The 12,494-nt window shown below is 35.4% G+C and overlaps 2 protein-coding genes across 3 annotated transcripts; both read left to right on the forward strand.

Moving 5' to 3' along the window:
* The first annotated feature begins 4,546 nt into the window (after positions 1-4,546).
* Positions 4,547-8,131, forward strand: LOC104085224 (proline transporter 2-like). 2 transcript variants are annotated; one of them, XM_009589212.4, is made up of 7 exons: positions 4,547-4,755; positions 5,228-5,452; positions 5,582-5,676; positions 6,161-6,350; positions 6,571-6,695; positions 7,036-7,251; positions 7,658-8,131. In XM_009589212.4, the coding sequence occupies exons 1-7, from the start codon at positions 4,656-4,658 to the stop codon at positions 8,033-8,035; spliced, it is 1,329 nt and encodes a 442-aa protein (XP_009587507.1). In that variant the 5' UTR covers positions 4,547-4,655; the 3' UTR covers positions 8,036-8,131. The 2 variants fall into 2 exon arrangements, with proteins under 2 accessions (XP_009587507.1, XP_009587508.1); XM_009589213.4 differs by having other exon boundaries at positions 4,592-4,745.
* Positions 8,132-9,563: 1,432 nt separating this feature from the next.
* On the forward strand, positions 9,564-12,246 carry LOC104085223 (large ribosomal subunit protein eL33y-like). The gene is made up of 5 exons (XM_009589211.4): positions 9,564-9,699; positions 9,803-9,838; positions 9,933-10,161; positions 10,253-10,295; positions 11,990-12,246. Exons 1-4 carry the CDS (start codon positions 9,668-9,670, stop codon positions 10,292-10,294), a joined length of 339 nt encoding a protein of 112 aa, XP_009587506.1. The 5' UTR covers positions 9,564-9,667; the 3' UTR covers position 10,295; positions 11,990-12,246.
* Positions 12,247-12,494: the final 248 nt, after the last annotated feature.

Consider the following 12,494-nt stretch of genomic DNA (forward strand, 5'->3'; position numbering starts at 1 on the left):
CCCCGAGCCCGCTTGTTCAAAACCCGAGGTTCGGACCAAAATCCATTTACTCTTTCATCCCCGATCCCGAATATGTAATTAGTTTTGGAATCCGACCTCAAATTGGGATCTAAATCCTTCAATTTCCGAAATTCCTAGTTTCTACCCAAAACCCCTAATTCTACCATGAAAACCTTAGATTTTAGGTTGAAATCTTGTAAAATATAGTGAAAGATTAAAAGAAACCAGTTTAGAATCACTTACCTATGATTTGGGGAAGAAATGGTCTTTGGAAAATCACCTCTTGTGTTTTAGGTTTTGAAAATTTGGAAAATGAATTAAAATTTCCGTCCAAAAGTCATTTTGATCAGCTGCAGATGTCACATTTGCGACCTGAGCTTCGCAAATGCGAAGGAGTCATCGCAAATATGAAGCCCTTCACACTTCTGCTGCATTCGCAAATGCGAAGATAGGTTCGCAAATGCAACCTTGAATCTTCGCAAATACGACTAAATGATCGCATTTGCAATCACTGCCCTTCCCTGACTCCCTTCGCAAATGCGAAAGAAAACTCGCAAATGCGAAAACTATTGGCCCAACTTCTCTTCGCATTTGCGATGAGACGCTCGCAAATGCGAACCTCTGAGAGGTCGCAATTGCGATGCCTGATCTCGCAAATGCGAGATCAGATGCCTGCAATAATATTAGATGCCCAACAGTGTTTTTCAATCCAAATCTCACTCTGTAACCTATCCGAAACTCACCCGAGCCCTCGGGGCTCCAAACCAAACATGCACACAAGTCTAAAAAATATAATACGGACTTACTCGCGTGATCAAATCTCCAAAATAACACCTAGAACTACGAATTTAGCACCAAATCAAATGAAGTTCTCAAGAACACTTTAAAATTCATATCTTCTCAACTGGACGTCCGAATCACGTCAAATCAACTCCGTTTCTCACCAAATTTCACAGAAAAGTCTTATCATAATGAACATGTACCGGGCTCCGGAACCAGAATACGGATCCGGCACTAACAATGTCAAACCTCAATCAATTCTTGAAAATAAATAAATTTTAGACTTTTAATTTTCATCAAAAATTCATAACTTGAGCTAGGGACCTCCGAATTCGATTTTGGGCATACGCCCATGTCCCATAATTCGATACGAACCCACCGGGACCGTCGAAATATGGATCCGGGCCCGTTTACAAAATATATTGACCGAAATCAACTAAAATCAACTTTTAAGGTATAAATTCTTATTTTCATCAATTTTTAACATAAAAGCTTCCCGGAAACCTACCGGACTGCGCACGCAAATCGAGAAGGGTAAAATGAGATTTTTAAGGCTTAAGAGCGCAGATTTGAGTTCTAAAACATAAGATGACCTTTTAGGTCATCATAGAGAGATCACGGGAAATCTTGAGGTAAGTCACATGTGATCATTGTTAGTCAATTATATTGGATTATCATTGAATATTTCGAATAGATTACATGTTTTTGAGGTGAAATTAGAGGATTTGGGCCTAGGGATTTGAAAATGAGAATTTGAGATTTGAAGGTCAAGTTGATGTCGGATTTTAGTAAAAATGATATGGTTGGACTCGTGGTTGAATGGGCGTTCATATTTCGTAACTTTCGTCGGATTCTAATACGTGGGCCCCACGGGCAATTTTTGAGTCAATTTCGAATTTTATTGAAAAATATAGTATTTTCTTATGAAATTGATTCTCTAATTTTTATTGACTGTATCGAATTAATTATGACTAGATACGAGTCGATCGGAGTAGAAAAATCGAGAAAAAGACATTCTACGTGATTAAATTGGAGCAAGTCGAGGTAAGTGACTTGTCTAACCTTGTGTGGGAAAAATTTTCCCTAGGATTGGTATTAATTGTAATGTGATGAAAGTCGTGTACACGAGGTGACGAGTGTGTACACGGGCTAAATGTGAAGGATTATATTTTTAAATTGTGTAGATCATTGTTGCATATTAATTAAATTATTCTACCTTGTTATATTCTCCATCATTGATTTGATTTATATACTTTAAATTTGCTTGACATTTTCCTACTATTTGTTTTACCTCTTTAGTTGGAACTTGGTTTCTTTTATTCTGTGCATTATTTAAAGTTAATTTTTTTTAAATTAAATATTATTAATATGAAGTATTTGACATTTTTGAATTTGGTATTGAAGCAACGTATTAAAGATTTTGAAATATTATTTTGCTGAATTATTTATTCCTGAATATTTTTGTAAGATTTTCGTACTCATTGCGATGGAGTCGTGAGCTCTTTATTGTGGAAAAATATTATTGATGATTTATTTTGGCATGAGCCGTGAGCTCTTTATTGTGGAAAAATATTGTTGTTGTATTATTTTGGCAAGTTAAATTATTTGAGCACTTCAGGTGCAAAATTATGATATATTGTGATATTGATACGCATGGGTAGTATAAGGTCTGGGTATTGAAACGTATGCGGTGAAATAAGGGTGGCTTGATACGCATGGATAGTAGGGGGAACTACTAGAAGTCATGCGGTATGATAAGCATGGCTAAACCGCGGGATGCTATTTCGGGAAAAATATTTTCTTTAAAATAAATTGTGAAGGCTCCCGCGGTGAGATAAGGGAAATGAGATATTGTGAATTTATTTATGATTTGAGACTACGAGGCGGTATCTCGGGAGTGCCCTTGTTGATATTGATTAATGGCCGTAGTTGCCTTTGATTTTGTTGTGATTTTTCTTAAAGTTGAAAAAAAAAAATCTGTTTTGTTCCACGAGGTATTATTTGCCATTATTTGTGTAATTAAATTGTGGCCTACTACTTGATTCATTTCCATTGTCATTTTATTTTATTATATTGTGAAATATTTTACCATGCCATTTATTATTATTTTTCAGTAGGGCCTGACCTGACCTCGTCACTACTCTACCGAGGTTAGGCTTGGCACTTACTGGGTACCGCTGTGGTGTATTTATACTACGCTTCTGCATATCTTTTTGTGCAGATCCAGGTACTTCTTACCAGCCCAGACATCAAGTGAGTACCTGTGCACGGAGACTTCGAGGTATATCTGCCAGCGTCCGCAGACTCCGGAGTCCCCTTCTATTCTTGTTATGTTGCTTCCTTATTTTCTTAGACTCTGTTATATAGAGACATTGAGGATAAATTCTTAAAAGCTTGTGACTTATTTCTACCGGATTTTGGGAGTTGTAATTATTTGAATTGTAGTTTATTTATTTAAGATATTTATGATTATTCTGCATTGATAGGCTTACCTACTCTTAGAGACTAGGTGTCATCATGACCTCCTACACCAACAGAGAGAATTTGGGATCGTGAAAAACTCATGATTAATATCCTTCCTTTTACTATAGCGTAGCATCTTAATTATAAAAACTACGTCCGGACTACAAGAATAAATGCTTAAGCTCAGACATTTCCATCTGAGAATCAACAAAAAGGAAAAGTTATATGTTATCGAAGTAGTGATCTCTCTGTTTGGTATTTGAACGCACGATTAATTCTGATTCTCATAGTGTAAGATTTATTAAAGGAAAAGCGCTCTCTTCTCAGAATTTCCCCATTCTTCGTGCTCAAACTCGAGATCTCTTATCAGTAATAGTAATTGTTATTATTGTTTTTGATCACAGAAAAAGAAGTATTTTAAAACACTTTCTTTTATAACTTAAAATATAACACATTTAAAATTGGAAAAAAATAATGAATTAACTGGTTAGGCGTGATGTTACTATCACTTTGTCAATACTGACATGGGAAAAAGTAGTTGAATTTTCTCTAATTTATGCTTTTTTGATTGTGAACCATTGCTAAAATGTTATCCAGCTGGAATATAAATATTTTTTTTAAAGTATTCTCCAATGTACTGTTCCCAATATTATAATTTATGTAACGTAATTTAATTTGGTGTGAAATTTACAATAACAACATACACAGTATTATCTCACACCGTAGGGTCTAGGGAGGATAGTGTGTACGCGGACCTTACCCCTACTTGGTGAGTATAGAGAGGTTATTTTCAAGAGACCCTCGGCTTATGAAAACATAAACACCACATTAATGAAAATATAGACAAGAAGGGACAACACCAAAAAAACATATAAAAGCAGAATAAAAACAATAAGATAGTAAGGTGATCAACAATGATTTCGGTGCAAAATTTAAGAAAAAAATAAAAAAATTGAAACTTATGATTTTAAACGTACCATAATATTTGTGTATTTATAAAAGTTTTTATTAAAGTAAAAGTCTAAGTTAAATTATTTTCAAATGGAAGGAGTAATTATTTCTAGAAGAAAAAGATATTTGTTGCCACCCCCAATAAATTGATATCAGAATGCTGTCCTATTCGACAAAAAATTGTTTCTTTCTTATTGGATCCACTGTGAACGAATCTTTACTAACCTAATCAAAATAACTGAAAAAGTGAAAGATAACGACATAAGCAATCACCCATTACTAGCCAATCATGCATGGGACAAACAAGTGGGACAGTTGCACTCCAAAATATATCTGCAAGAAATAGAAACTTATTAATATCTGTTCAGAATTCATATTACAGAGGAGAAGTGCCATAGCAAAAGAGGCTAAAGAGTAAAGTGTATTTTGCTTTGCTCTTAGCCTTTGTGATTCTGTGAAGGATGTCAAAGACTTCATTGAACCAACCCCTTCTCCCAAAAATTCACACTGATGGCAAATTGGCCGTTGATATTCCTAATACTGCCCACCAAGTTAGTAATGGTCTCTTTCTCTTTTACTCCATAATTCGTGAATTTTTGTTTCCAATTTCCATAAATAAAATCGTGACACACTTTCCTTTTTAGTACCATTTTCATAGATGTCGTATCATCATGCCCCATGTGATCGTGGTTTAGTGTAGAATTATCAAGTATTTTTCTGATGTTTATGAGGTACTAAAAGATTCTAGTTGCAGAATTTGAATTATTTTTCTTGCAAATAAGTTGATTTTGTTGGCTAAACGTTGAATGTATTACTACTATTGTTATCTACATTCCCATTAAGATGTATTGAGTAGAGGAAAAGGCAGTGGTGGAGCTAGAAATTTTATTAAGAGGTATCAAATTATAAAAAAGTAATAAAACAAAAAAAAAATTGGGATTCAACGTACAGTATATGTATATAAAATTAAATTTTGAGCAAACTAAACAATGTAATTTTCTGGCTTTTCATTCACCTGTTGCGGAAACTGCAGATTCATGGTTTCAGGTGGGAATTGTTTTGGGCACTGGTGTCAACAGTGCTTTTGCTCTCGGGTATGCTGGAATAATCATGGTTCCTTTAGGTTGGGTTGGTGGTGTGGTTGGTCTAATTTTATCATCAGCTATATCGCTATATGCAAGTACGCTTATCGTTAAGCTCCACGAATACCGGGGAAAGAGGCATATCAGATATAGAGATCTTGCAGGATTCATATACGGTACGCGTTGTTGAAAATTTATCAAACACATAGTCAAGTTTGCATTTCAATTTCAGTTGATTTTTTCTCCTTTGTGACTTATCTGGTTTTGATTCCATTGGTCTTAAAATGGGATTTTGGCTACTACAGGACGGACAGCCTATTCGCTTGTTTGGGCATTACAGTATGCAAATCTTTTCTTGATAAATAGCGGATTTGTCATTTTGGGCGGACAGGCCTTAAAGGTAATTTGCTTTTGTAACTTTCCTGGTCCAGAAGGGGAGCCTCAGAGGAACGGTTAAGTTGTTTCCGTGTGTTCGAGCAGTGGAATCAGCCACTGATACTTGCATCAGGGTAGACTGCCTACATAATAACCCCTAGGGGTATGGCCCTTCCCTTGACCCTGCGTGAACATGGGATGCTTTGTGACCCGAGCTGCCATTTAACTTTCTTGGTCCAGTGAGGAAAAAACAAGGATAAATGAGTGGAAAGGAAAAGGAAATATGAAAAGAAAATGTGTTTTGTCAAGTATAAATGCAAGTTTCATTGCTTTGTTCTTCTTGCTTTATATGACACGAGCTTGAAGAAAGAAGTGAGGATTCATATCGCCGACCCAAACTTGCTTAGAACTAAGGCGAAGTTGTTGTTGTATAGAAATTCTCACTTTTTGATTCTATCTTTAAGCTTCATTGGTTTTCTGATGGGATGATTCCAATTACTTGATTGCAGGCTTTCTATATTCTCTTTAGGGATGATCATCAGATGAAACTGCCATACTTCATTGCGCTAGCTGGATTCGCCTGTGTCTTTTTTGCAATTGCTATACCCCATTTGTCAGCTTTAAGGGTTTGGCTGGGGTTTTCAACATTCTTCAGTCTAGTGTATGTTTGTATAGCGTTTGTGTTGTCTCTTAAAGACGGTATGCTTCTGCTTCCTTAATCTCTTGAGTCAAAACACATTAAAATTTTCAATGTACGCATACTGTTAAGTTAACTACAGCATTTTCGGAAATTTATTCCTTTCTGCTGTACCTTATTAATAAGTAAAATTGATCATATCTTAGTGTATGAAGATGTGGTTTGCCACTAGGATTCCCAATCCTGTCTTGTTTCATCCTTTCTAAATATCCTGAATTGCAGGTCTTGAGGCACCTCCTCGCGACTACAATATTCCAGGAACCAAAGTTAGTAGGATTTGGACAACAATTGGTGCTGCTGCAAACCTTGTTTTCGCATATAACACAGGAATGCTTCCAGAGATACAGGTAGCTGACCTAGAATTTTGATTACTTTATTTATGTATATGATTTTTTTTTGTCAACAGCCTGACTTATTATGAAGTCAAAGGTAGTGAATTTCTTGACATGAGTTGGTTTTTTGCATTTTATGGTATGGCAATGTTTTGGTTGTCTATTGATTACCTTTGCTTCTTGAATCTAAACTTAGTACAACATTCCACTGAAGAGACTCTTTTTAAGTTATGATAGAAGAATGACAATTATTCTTAAGTCTTATCGTCGTCCTTACATACAGATACTTTGATCATCTTTTGAATTTGTTTTCTCCATTGTTTTTAATTCTCACAATCTCGCGTCTTTCTTGTAGGCTACTGTGAGAGAACCAGTTGTCAAGAACATGATTAAAGCCCTCAACTTTCAGTTCACTTTAGGCATTGTTCCAATGCATGCTGTTACTTATATTGGATATTGGGCTTATGGATCCAATGCATCTTCCTATTTGCTGAACAATGTCAGTGGTCCAGTTTGGTTGAAGGGAATCGCTAACATTGCTGCTTTCTTGCAAGCTATCATCGCGTTGCATGTAATTATCACTCTGCTCTTATTTTAGTGCGTTCAACTGAACTCATTGCTTTCAGCTCGATCCATAAATATATATGCAAAAAGTCTATGCTTGTGTATATATGTATATACTAGAGTCATTCTGAATGAAGGGGAGCCTTGACGTAACTGTAAAATTGTTTTCATGTGACCGGGAGGTGTGGAAACAACCTCTTGCAGAAATGCAGGGACTGCGTACAATAGAGTCTTGAGGTCAGGCCATTCCTCGAACCCCGCGTATAGCGGGAACTTAGTGCATCGGACTGCCCTTTTACTAGACTCATTCTAAACTCACTAACTATAAATCTAGATTTGTGTTTGCGCATATACCTGCTATATCTCTAATTGTGCTCTAGTACACTGAATGTTGATTCTATTTATGATTCTAGATATTTGCGAGTCCGACGTACGAGTTCTTGGACACAAGATATGGAACTAAAGGGAGTGCATTGGCTATTAAAAACTTGGGATTCAGAATTATTGTTAGAGGTGGTTATATAGCCATTACAACTTTCCTCTCTGCTCTATTGCCTTTTCTGGGAGATTTCATGAGTCTTACTGGGGCTATTAGTGTATTTCCACTCACATTTATTCTTCCAAATCATATGTACCTTGTTGCTAGGAGAAAGAAATTGTCATTATTACAGAAGAGTTGGCATTGGCTTAATATTTGTTTCTTTAGTTGTATAGCAGTTGCTGCATTTGTAGCTGCTTTGAAGCTCATTACAGTTGACTCTAAAACTTACCATGTCTTTGCTGATTTATAATTTTATTTTTCAGTGTTCTCATCTTTGGGAATCATTTATATGTAAATGTAAATTATTCAGATAGAATAAAAGTCTTCTGAATTTATCATTAGAAAATTTTAAATATCTATATTGAGTACCATAATTTCACCCTGCATTGAATCTAAGATTTCAAGTTTCAAGCAAGTGAATAGTTGCATTCTTAAATTTCTCTACCTTTGAAAATTATCCAATACTAATACAATTGTAATTGTTATTCAATCATAATTTATTCTTCCTAAGAATTTTAAACTTTTCCAAAAAGATTATCCAAACGTCACCTAAAACTTTCAAGAAAGTAAGGGATAGACAGATGATTTATCTGCCTTCATGGGTTGTGAACCTTTCATGTACCAACTTATCTGCCGCCAAAGATACAAGATTTAAGGAAAAATATCACCGTCTGGCCGCTGTAAAAATAATAGCCGAAAAATATATAAAATTTATATATTTTTTTTTTATATATATATACATATTCTGTATGTTATATATAAAAATTATACAAATTTTATACACTTTTTCGGCTACCAGATATAAATAGTTTCTGGCACGAGCTAAAAGTAATAATACTCCAAGATTTAACTGGAGTTTCACATGTAGTGAGTTTTAAATGTGCTGGAGTTTTACATGTAAATGTTTGAAACTCATCAAACTATATTGAAGTTTAATATCAAGGGGAGATTTTGAATTCCAATTCACTATAATAGAGTTTCACGTATAAAAGTTCGAATATTTGTCACACTATGTTGGATGAGAATTTTTGAACTCCAATATAGTATACTGGAGTTTTACTTGTAAAAGCTTTGGCTCCAACACACTATGCTCGACTTTTTTGTATTTTAATTAGAGGTAGTTTTGTTCAAATTTTAATTTTGCATTAAAAAGTGACTTTTTTTCAATTACATTAAATAGTGGCTAAATATTGAAAAGTAACTCTAAAACTGGCCATCTCACACCATTTGTACTACTTATAACGGACCTGACCTTCCTTAGGTGATTTACAAGAATGATTTACGAAGTGGACAATCTTGAACTTTTGATCCTGCTTACTCTATGGGCAAGCCTTCAAGTTTAAATTTTTTTTACCCACGGGTGAAACTTTTAACTATTGACCTTGAAAGTTTGTCCATTGAACAAGCAGGGGACAAATATGTAGAAATGACACCAGTTAGCCACTCTAAAAAGCTGATATTTAGGAATTAATCAGTGCGTCCTGAATTTCAATTTTTCAGTTTAATTTTTCGGGACAAAAATGCCTTGACTTGTCCTGATGTTAAGATTTTCAGTTTAAAATTTTAGGACAAAATAAGTACTAGCTAATCTTTAAATTTCGTCCCTAAGAATGACTGTTTATGCACCCACCCGACAAAAATTCAAGACCGCCCCTTATGATGTCTATTCTTTGCAATTTTTTTGACCTTCTTTCTTCTCAATCCGGCCCAAATTATAGTCGAGCCCAAAGAATTATATAACTGGGCCTCAAGCCCATCCGGTGTTTACTAATTTACTAGCCCCGCCCAATAATATAAATAACTCTCCTCTACTGCACTCTAGGGTTTTAGCTTTAGATTTTTTGCCGGCATATTCGTCTGTTGTGCAACTCCCCAGTCGAAAATGGTGAAGGGACGCCAAGGAGAGCGTGTAAGGTATATATTGTCTCATTTTCAGCTACAATCTCCATCTCCTTTTCATAATATCCTCTGTAAAAATCACATTTTCACTTTCTCTTTACTTCTTTTTTCAATTCAGACTCTATGTTAGAGGAACCGTTCTTGGTTACAAAAGGTAAACTTAATTTTTCTCACTTTTTCCTTTAACTTATGTTTTTGTAATTAATTTTGGGCACGAATAATTTTTTTTTTTAATTTTTGATTTTAAGGTCGAAGTCGAATCAGTATCCAAGCACGTCATTGATTCAGATCGAGGGAGTAAACACTAAGGAGGAAGTTGATTGGTATTTAGGAAAGCGTATGGCTTATATTTACAAGGCCAAAACAAAGAAGAATAATTCACATTATCGTTGTATTTGGGGTAAAGTTTGTAGGCCACATGGTAACAGTGGTGTTGTTAGAGCTAAATTCAAGTCCAATCTGCCACCTAAATCCATGGTATATTTTGACCTCAGTGCTAATTTAATTGTGTTATAATTAAATTTATTTTTGGAAAATTTTGTAAATTTGTTTTGTTCAACTGTTGCAGGGAGCTAAGGTTAGAGTTTTCATGTACCCAAGCAACATATAAGGTACTCTATTTTTTATTTAAATCTTTTATTATGCTATGGTATGCAGTTATTAGTGTGCTACTTGTTTCTGCATTTTTCTGAATTGCCCTGCTATAGGATATAGATTAATGAATAAAGATTCATTTTGTTTGGTTTTATAATTGGTCTAAAAATTCGTAAGAATTGATTTTTTTTGTTTTGCGTTAGCGTAAGATCGTCGGACAATTGCAGTATTATAACATTGAATACTTTTACCTGATAAAATGAAAGATCATTCATAACACCTTGTTGTCAAAGGCTCATTTAAGGCACGCTCAATCCCTCAAGCGCAGAAAAGCTCAGCCTTCCGTGTAAGGCAAGGCACTAATGCATACACCACATTCCCCTTGAGTTCCATCTTGAATCAAGAGGCACTAAACAACAAATATACTCGGCAAATAAGTGTATTGGTTGATAAGGAAAACATTATGAATAAGTTTGTTATTATTTTCTCGAATTACATATATATTTTTATTTTTTCCTTCGTTGCACCTTTTTTTTACTAAAGGGCACACTTTAGTTGAAAGCCCGAATAGACCTGCAACTCATTTTAGAGAATTACATATATATTTTTATTTTTTTTCCTTCATTGTGCCTTTTTTACTAAAGGGCACACTTTAGCTGCGCTTTGCGTTTAAAGCCCGAATAGACCTGCAACGCATTTTAGAGCTTTTTGTTTTTGACAACATTGCATTAACATGCCAAGCTGGCCTGAACAATTTGCTCAAAGTATGTGTGGCACTCAACTGCAGTTAACACATGATGCCAAGCATCTATACATGCTGGTATTTTTCTTACGCCCAAAAAGTGCGTGAAACAGAGATCTTCTTATACTTCTTTTGTTCTTATGGATCAATGTCCTGTTCTTTCATTCCAATGTTAATCAAAACACACAAAGAAGCACTTCTCTGTGGTGTATTTTTTCCTGCTTTAGGAAATATTTGTAACCTGTGTTTACCATTTGCATGCAAAAGTTATGAAAAACTAAGGCCCACAACATGTAAAATGATGGTTATGTCTCCTGTTCCAGGTTAATTATAGGGTCTTTATTGAAGGAGAGTCTTGGTGCAACTAGTAAAGTTGCTGCCATATGACCAAGAAGTCGGGGGTTCGAGCCGTGGATACAGTCTCTTGCAGAATTGCAGGTTAAGGCTGCATACAATAGACCCTTGTGGTCCGGCCCTTCCCCGGACCCCGCGCATAGCGAGAGCTTAGTGCACCGGGCTGCCCTTTTTTAATTGACTTTAGCTCCAACGGAAATTAGCTCCAACTTCCATCCTTTTGAGGAACACATTTCAATGAAGATATGTGCATAAGCTTTAAGCAGATAACTAATTGCAAACTTATGCTTGAGCAGCGGAGAAAGGGAAAGGGTGTTCTAACAGAGCCACGCAATTTGTCGTAGATATGACCTTAGATTTGCTTTGTGGCATCATCTTGGTATCACATGTAGCATTTAATCTGAGCGCGGGTAGAAGATGGATAATGATGCTATGATTATTAGATGTTCTAGCCTGTTCAAAATACCCTTATTATTGTTCCATCAGGTTATGTGGAATCGGTTTGTTGTTACCTTGATGTTGTGCTCTGTGAGTGTCATTTACAATTTCCTTCTTATTATCTTACCTGTTGACCTTATGTGAAGTTGGTGATGTGATTTTTGTTTACTCTTGCAGCAAGGTATTGTGTCGGTGCTTGCTTTGGAGGCGTTACGTCTATCTGATCAAGGTCATTTAGTGATCAAGGACTTGAATCTTTTTTAAGTAATTGGACATACATTGTTAAGTTTATCATTTCCTGAGAAATACCAAGGAGTGAACATCTGATTAGATGTCTAATTTTGTTCTTGGAGTTTCTATGTGCGACTATTTGGTATTCATTGCCCTGAAAATCTTGATATTTCTAAAATGTGTTATTGTTTGCTCGTCTCAAATGAATGTTTTTGCTGGTTTTAATTGTTATGTTGAGAGGGAAAAACAAGGTCGGAGTTTTGAAAGGTCGGAGCCAATAGTTGAGTGAACTTTTGGTAACAACCTGCTGAAAAAAAGGAAAAGGTACTCTTACACTAAAGAAAGCAGTAAAATTCATAACTTCGTAAGAGGCAAAGTTGTAGAACGTTAATTTAGCTCCACTAGGGAATTGAAAGACGTTAATAACGAAAAAGGTAAATACATAGAACCC

Source organism: Nicotiana tomentosiformis, chromosome 5 (assembly GCF_000390325.3).
Source record: "Nicotiana tomentosiformis chromosome 5, ASM39032v3, whole genome shotgun sequence".
NCBI classification, from domain to species: Eukaryota; Viridiplantae; Streptophyta; class Magnoliopsida; order Solanales; family Solanaceae; genus Nicotiana; species Nicotiana tomentosiformis.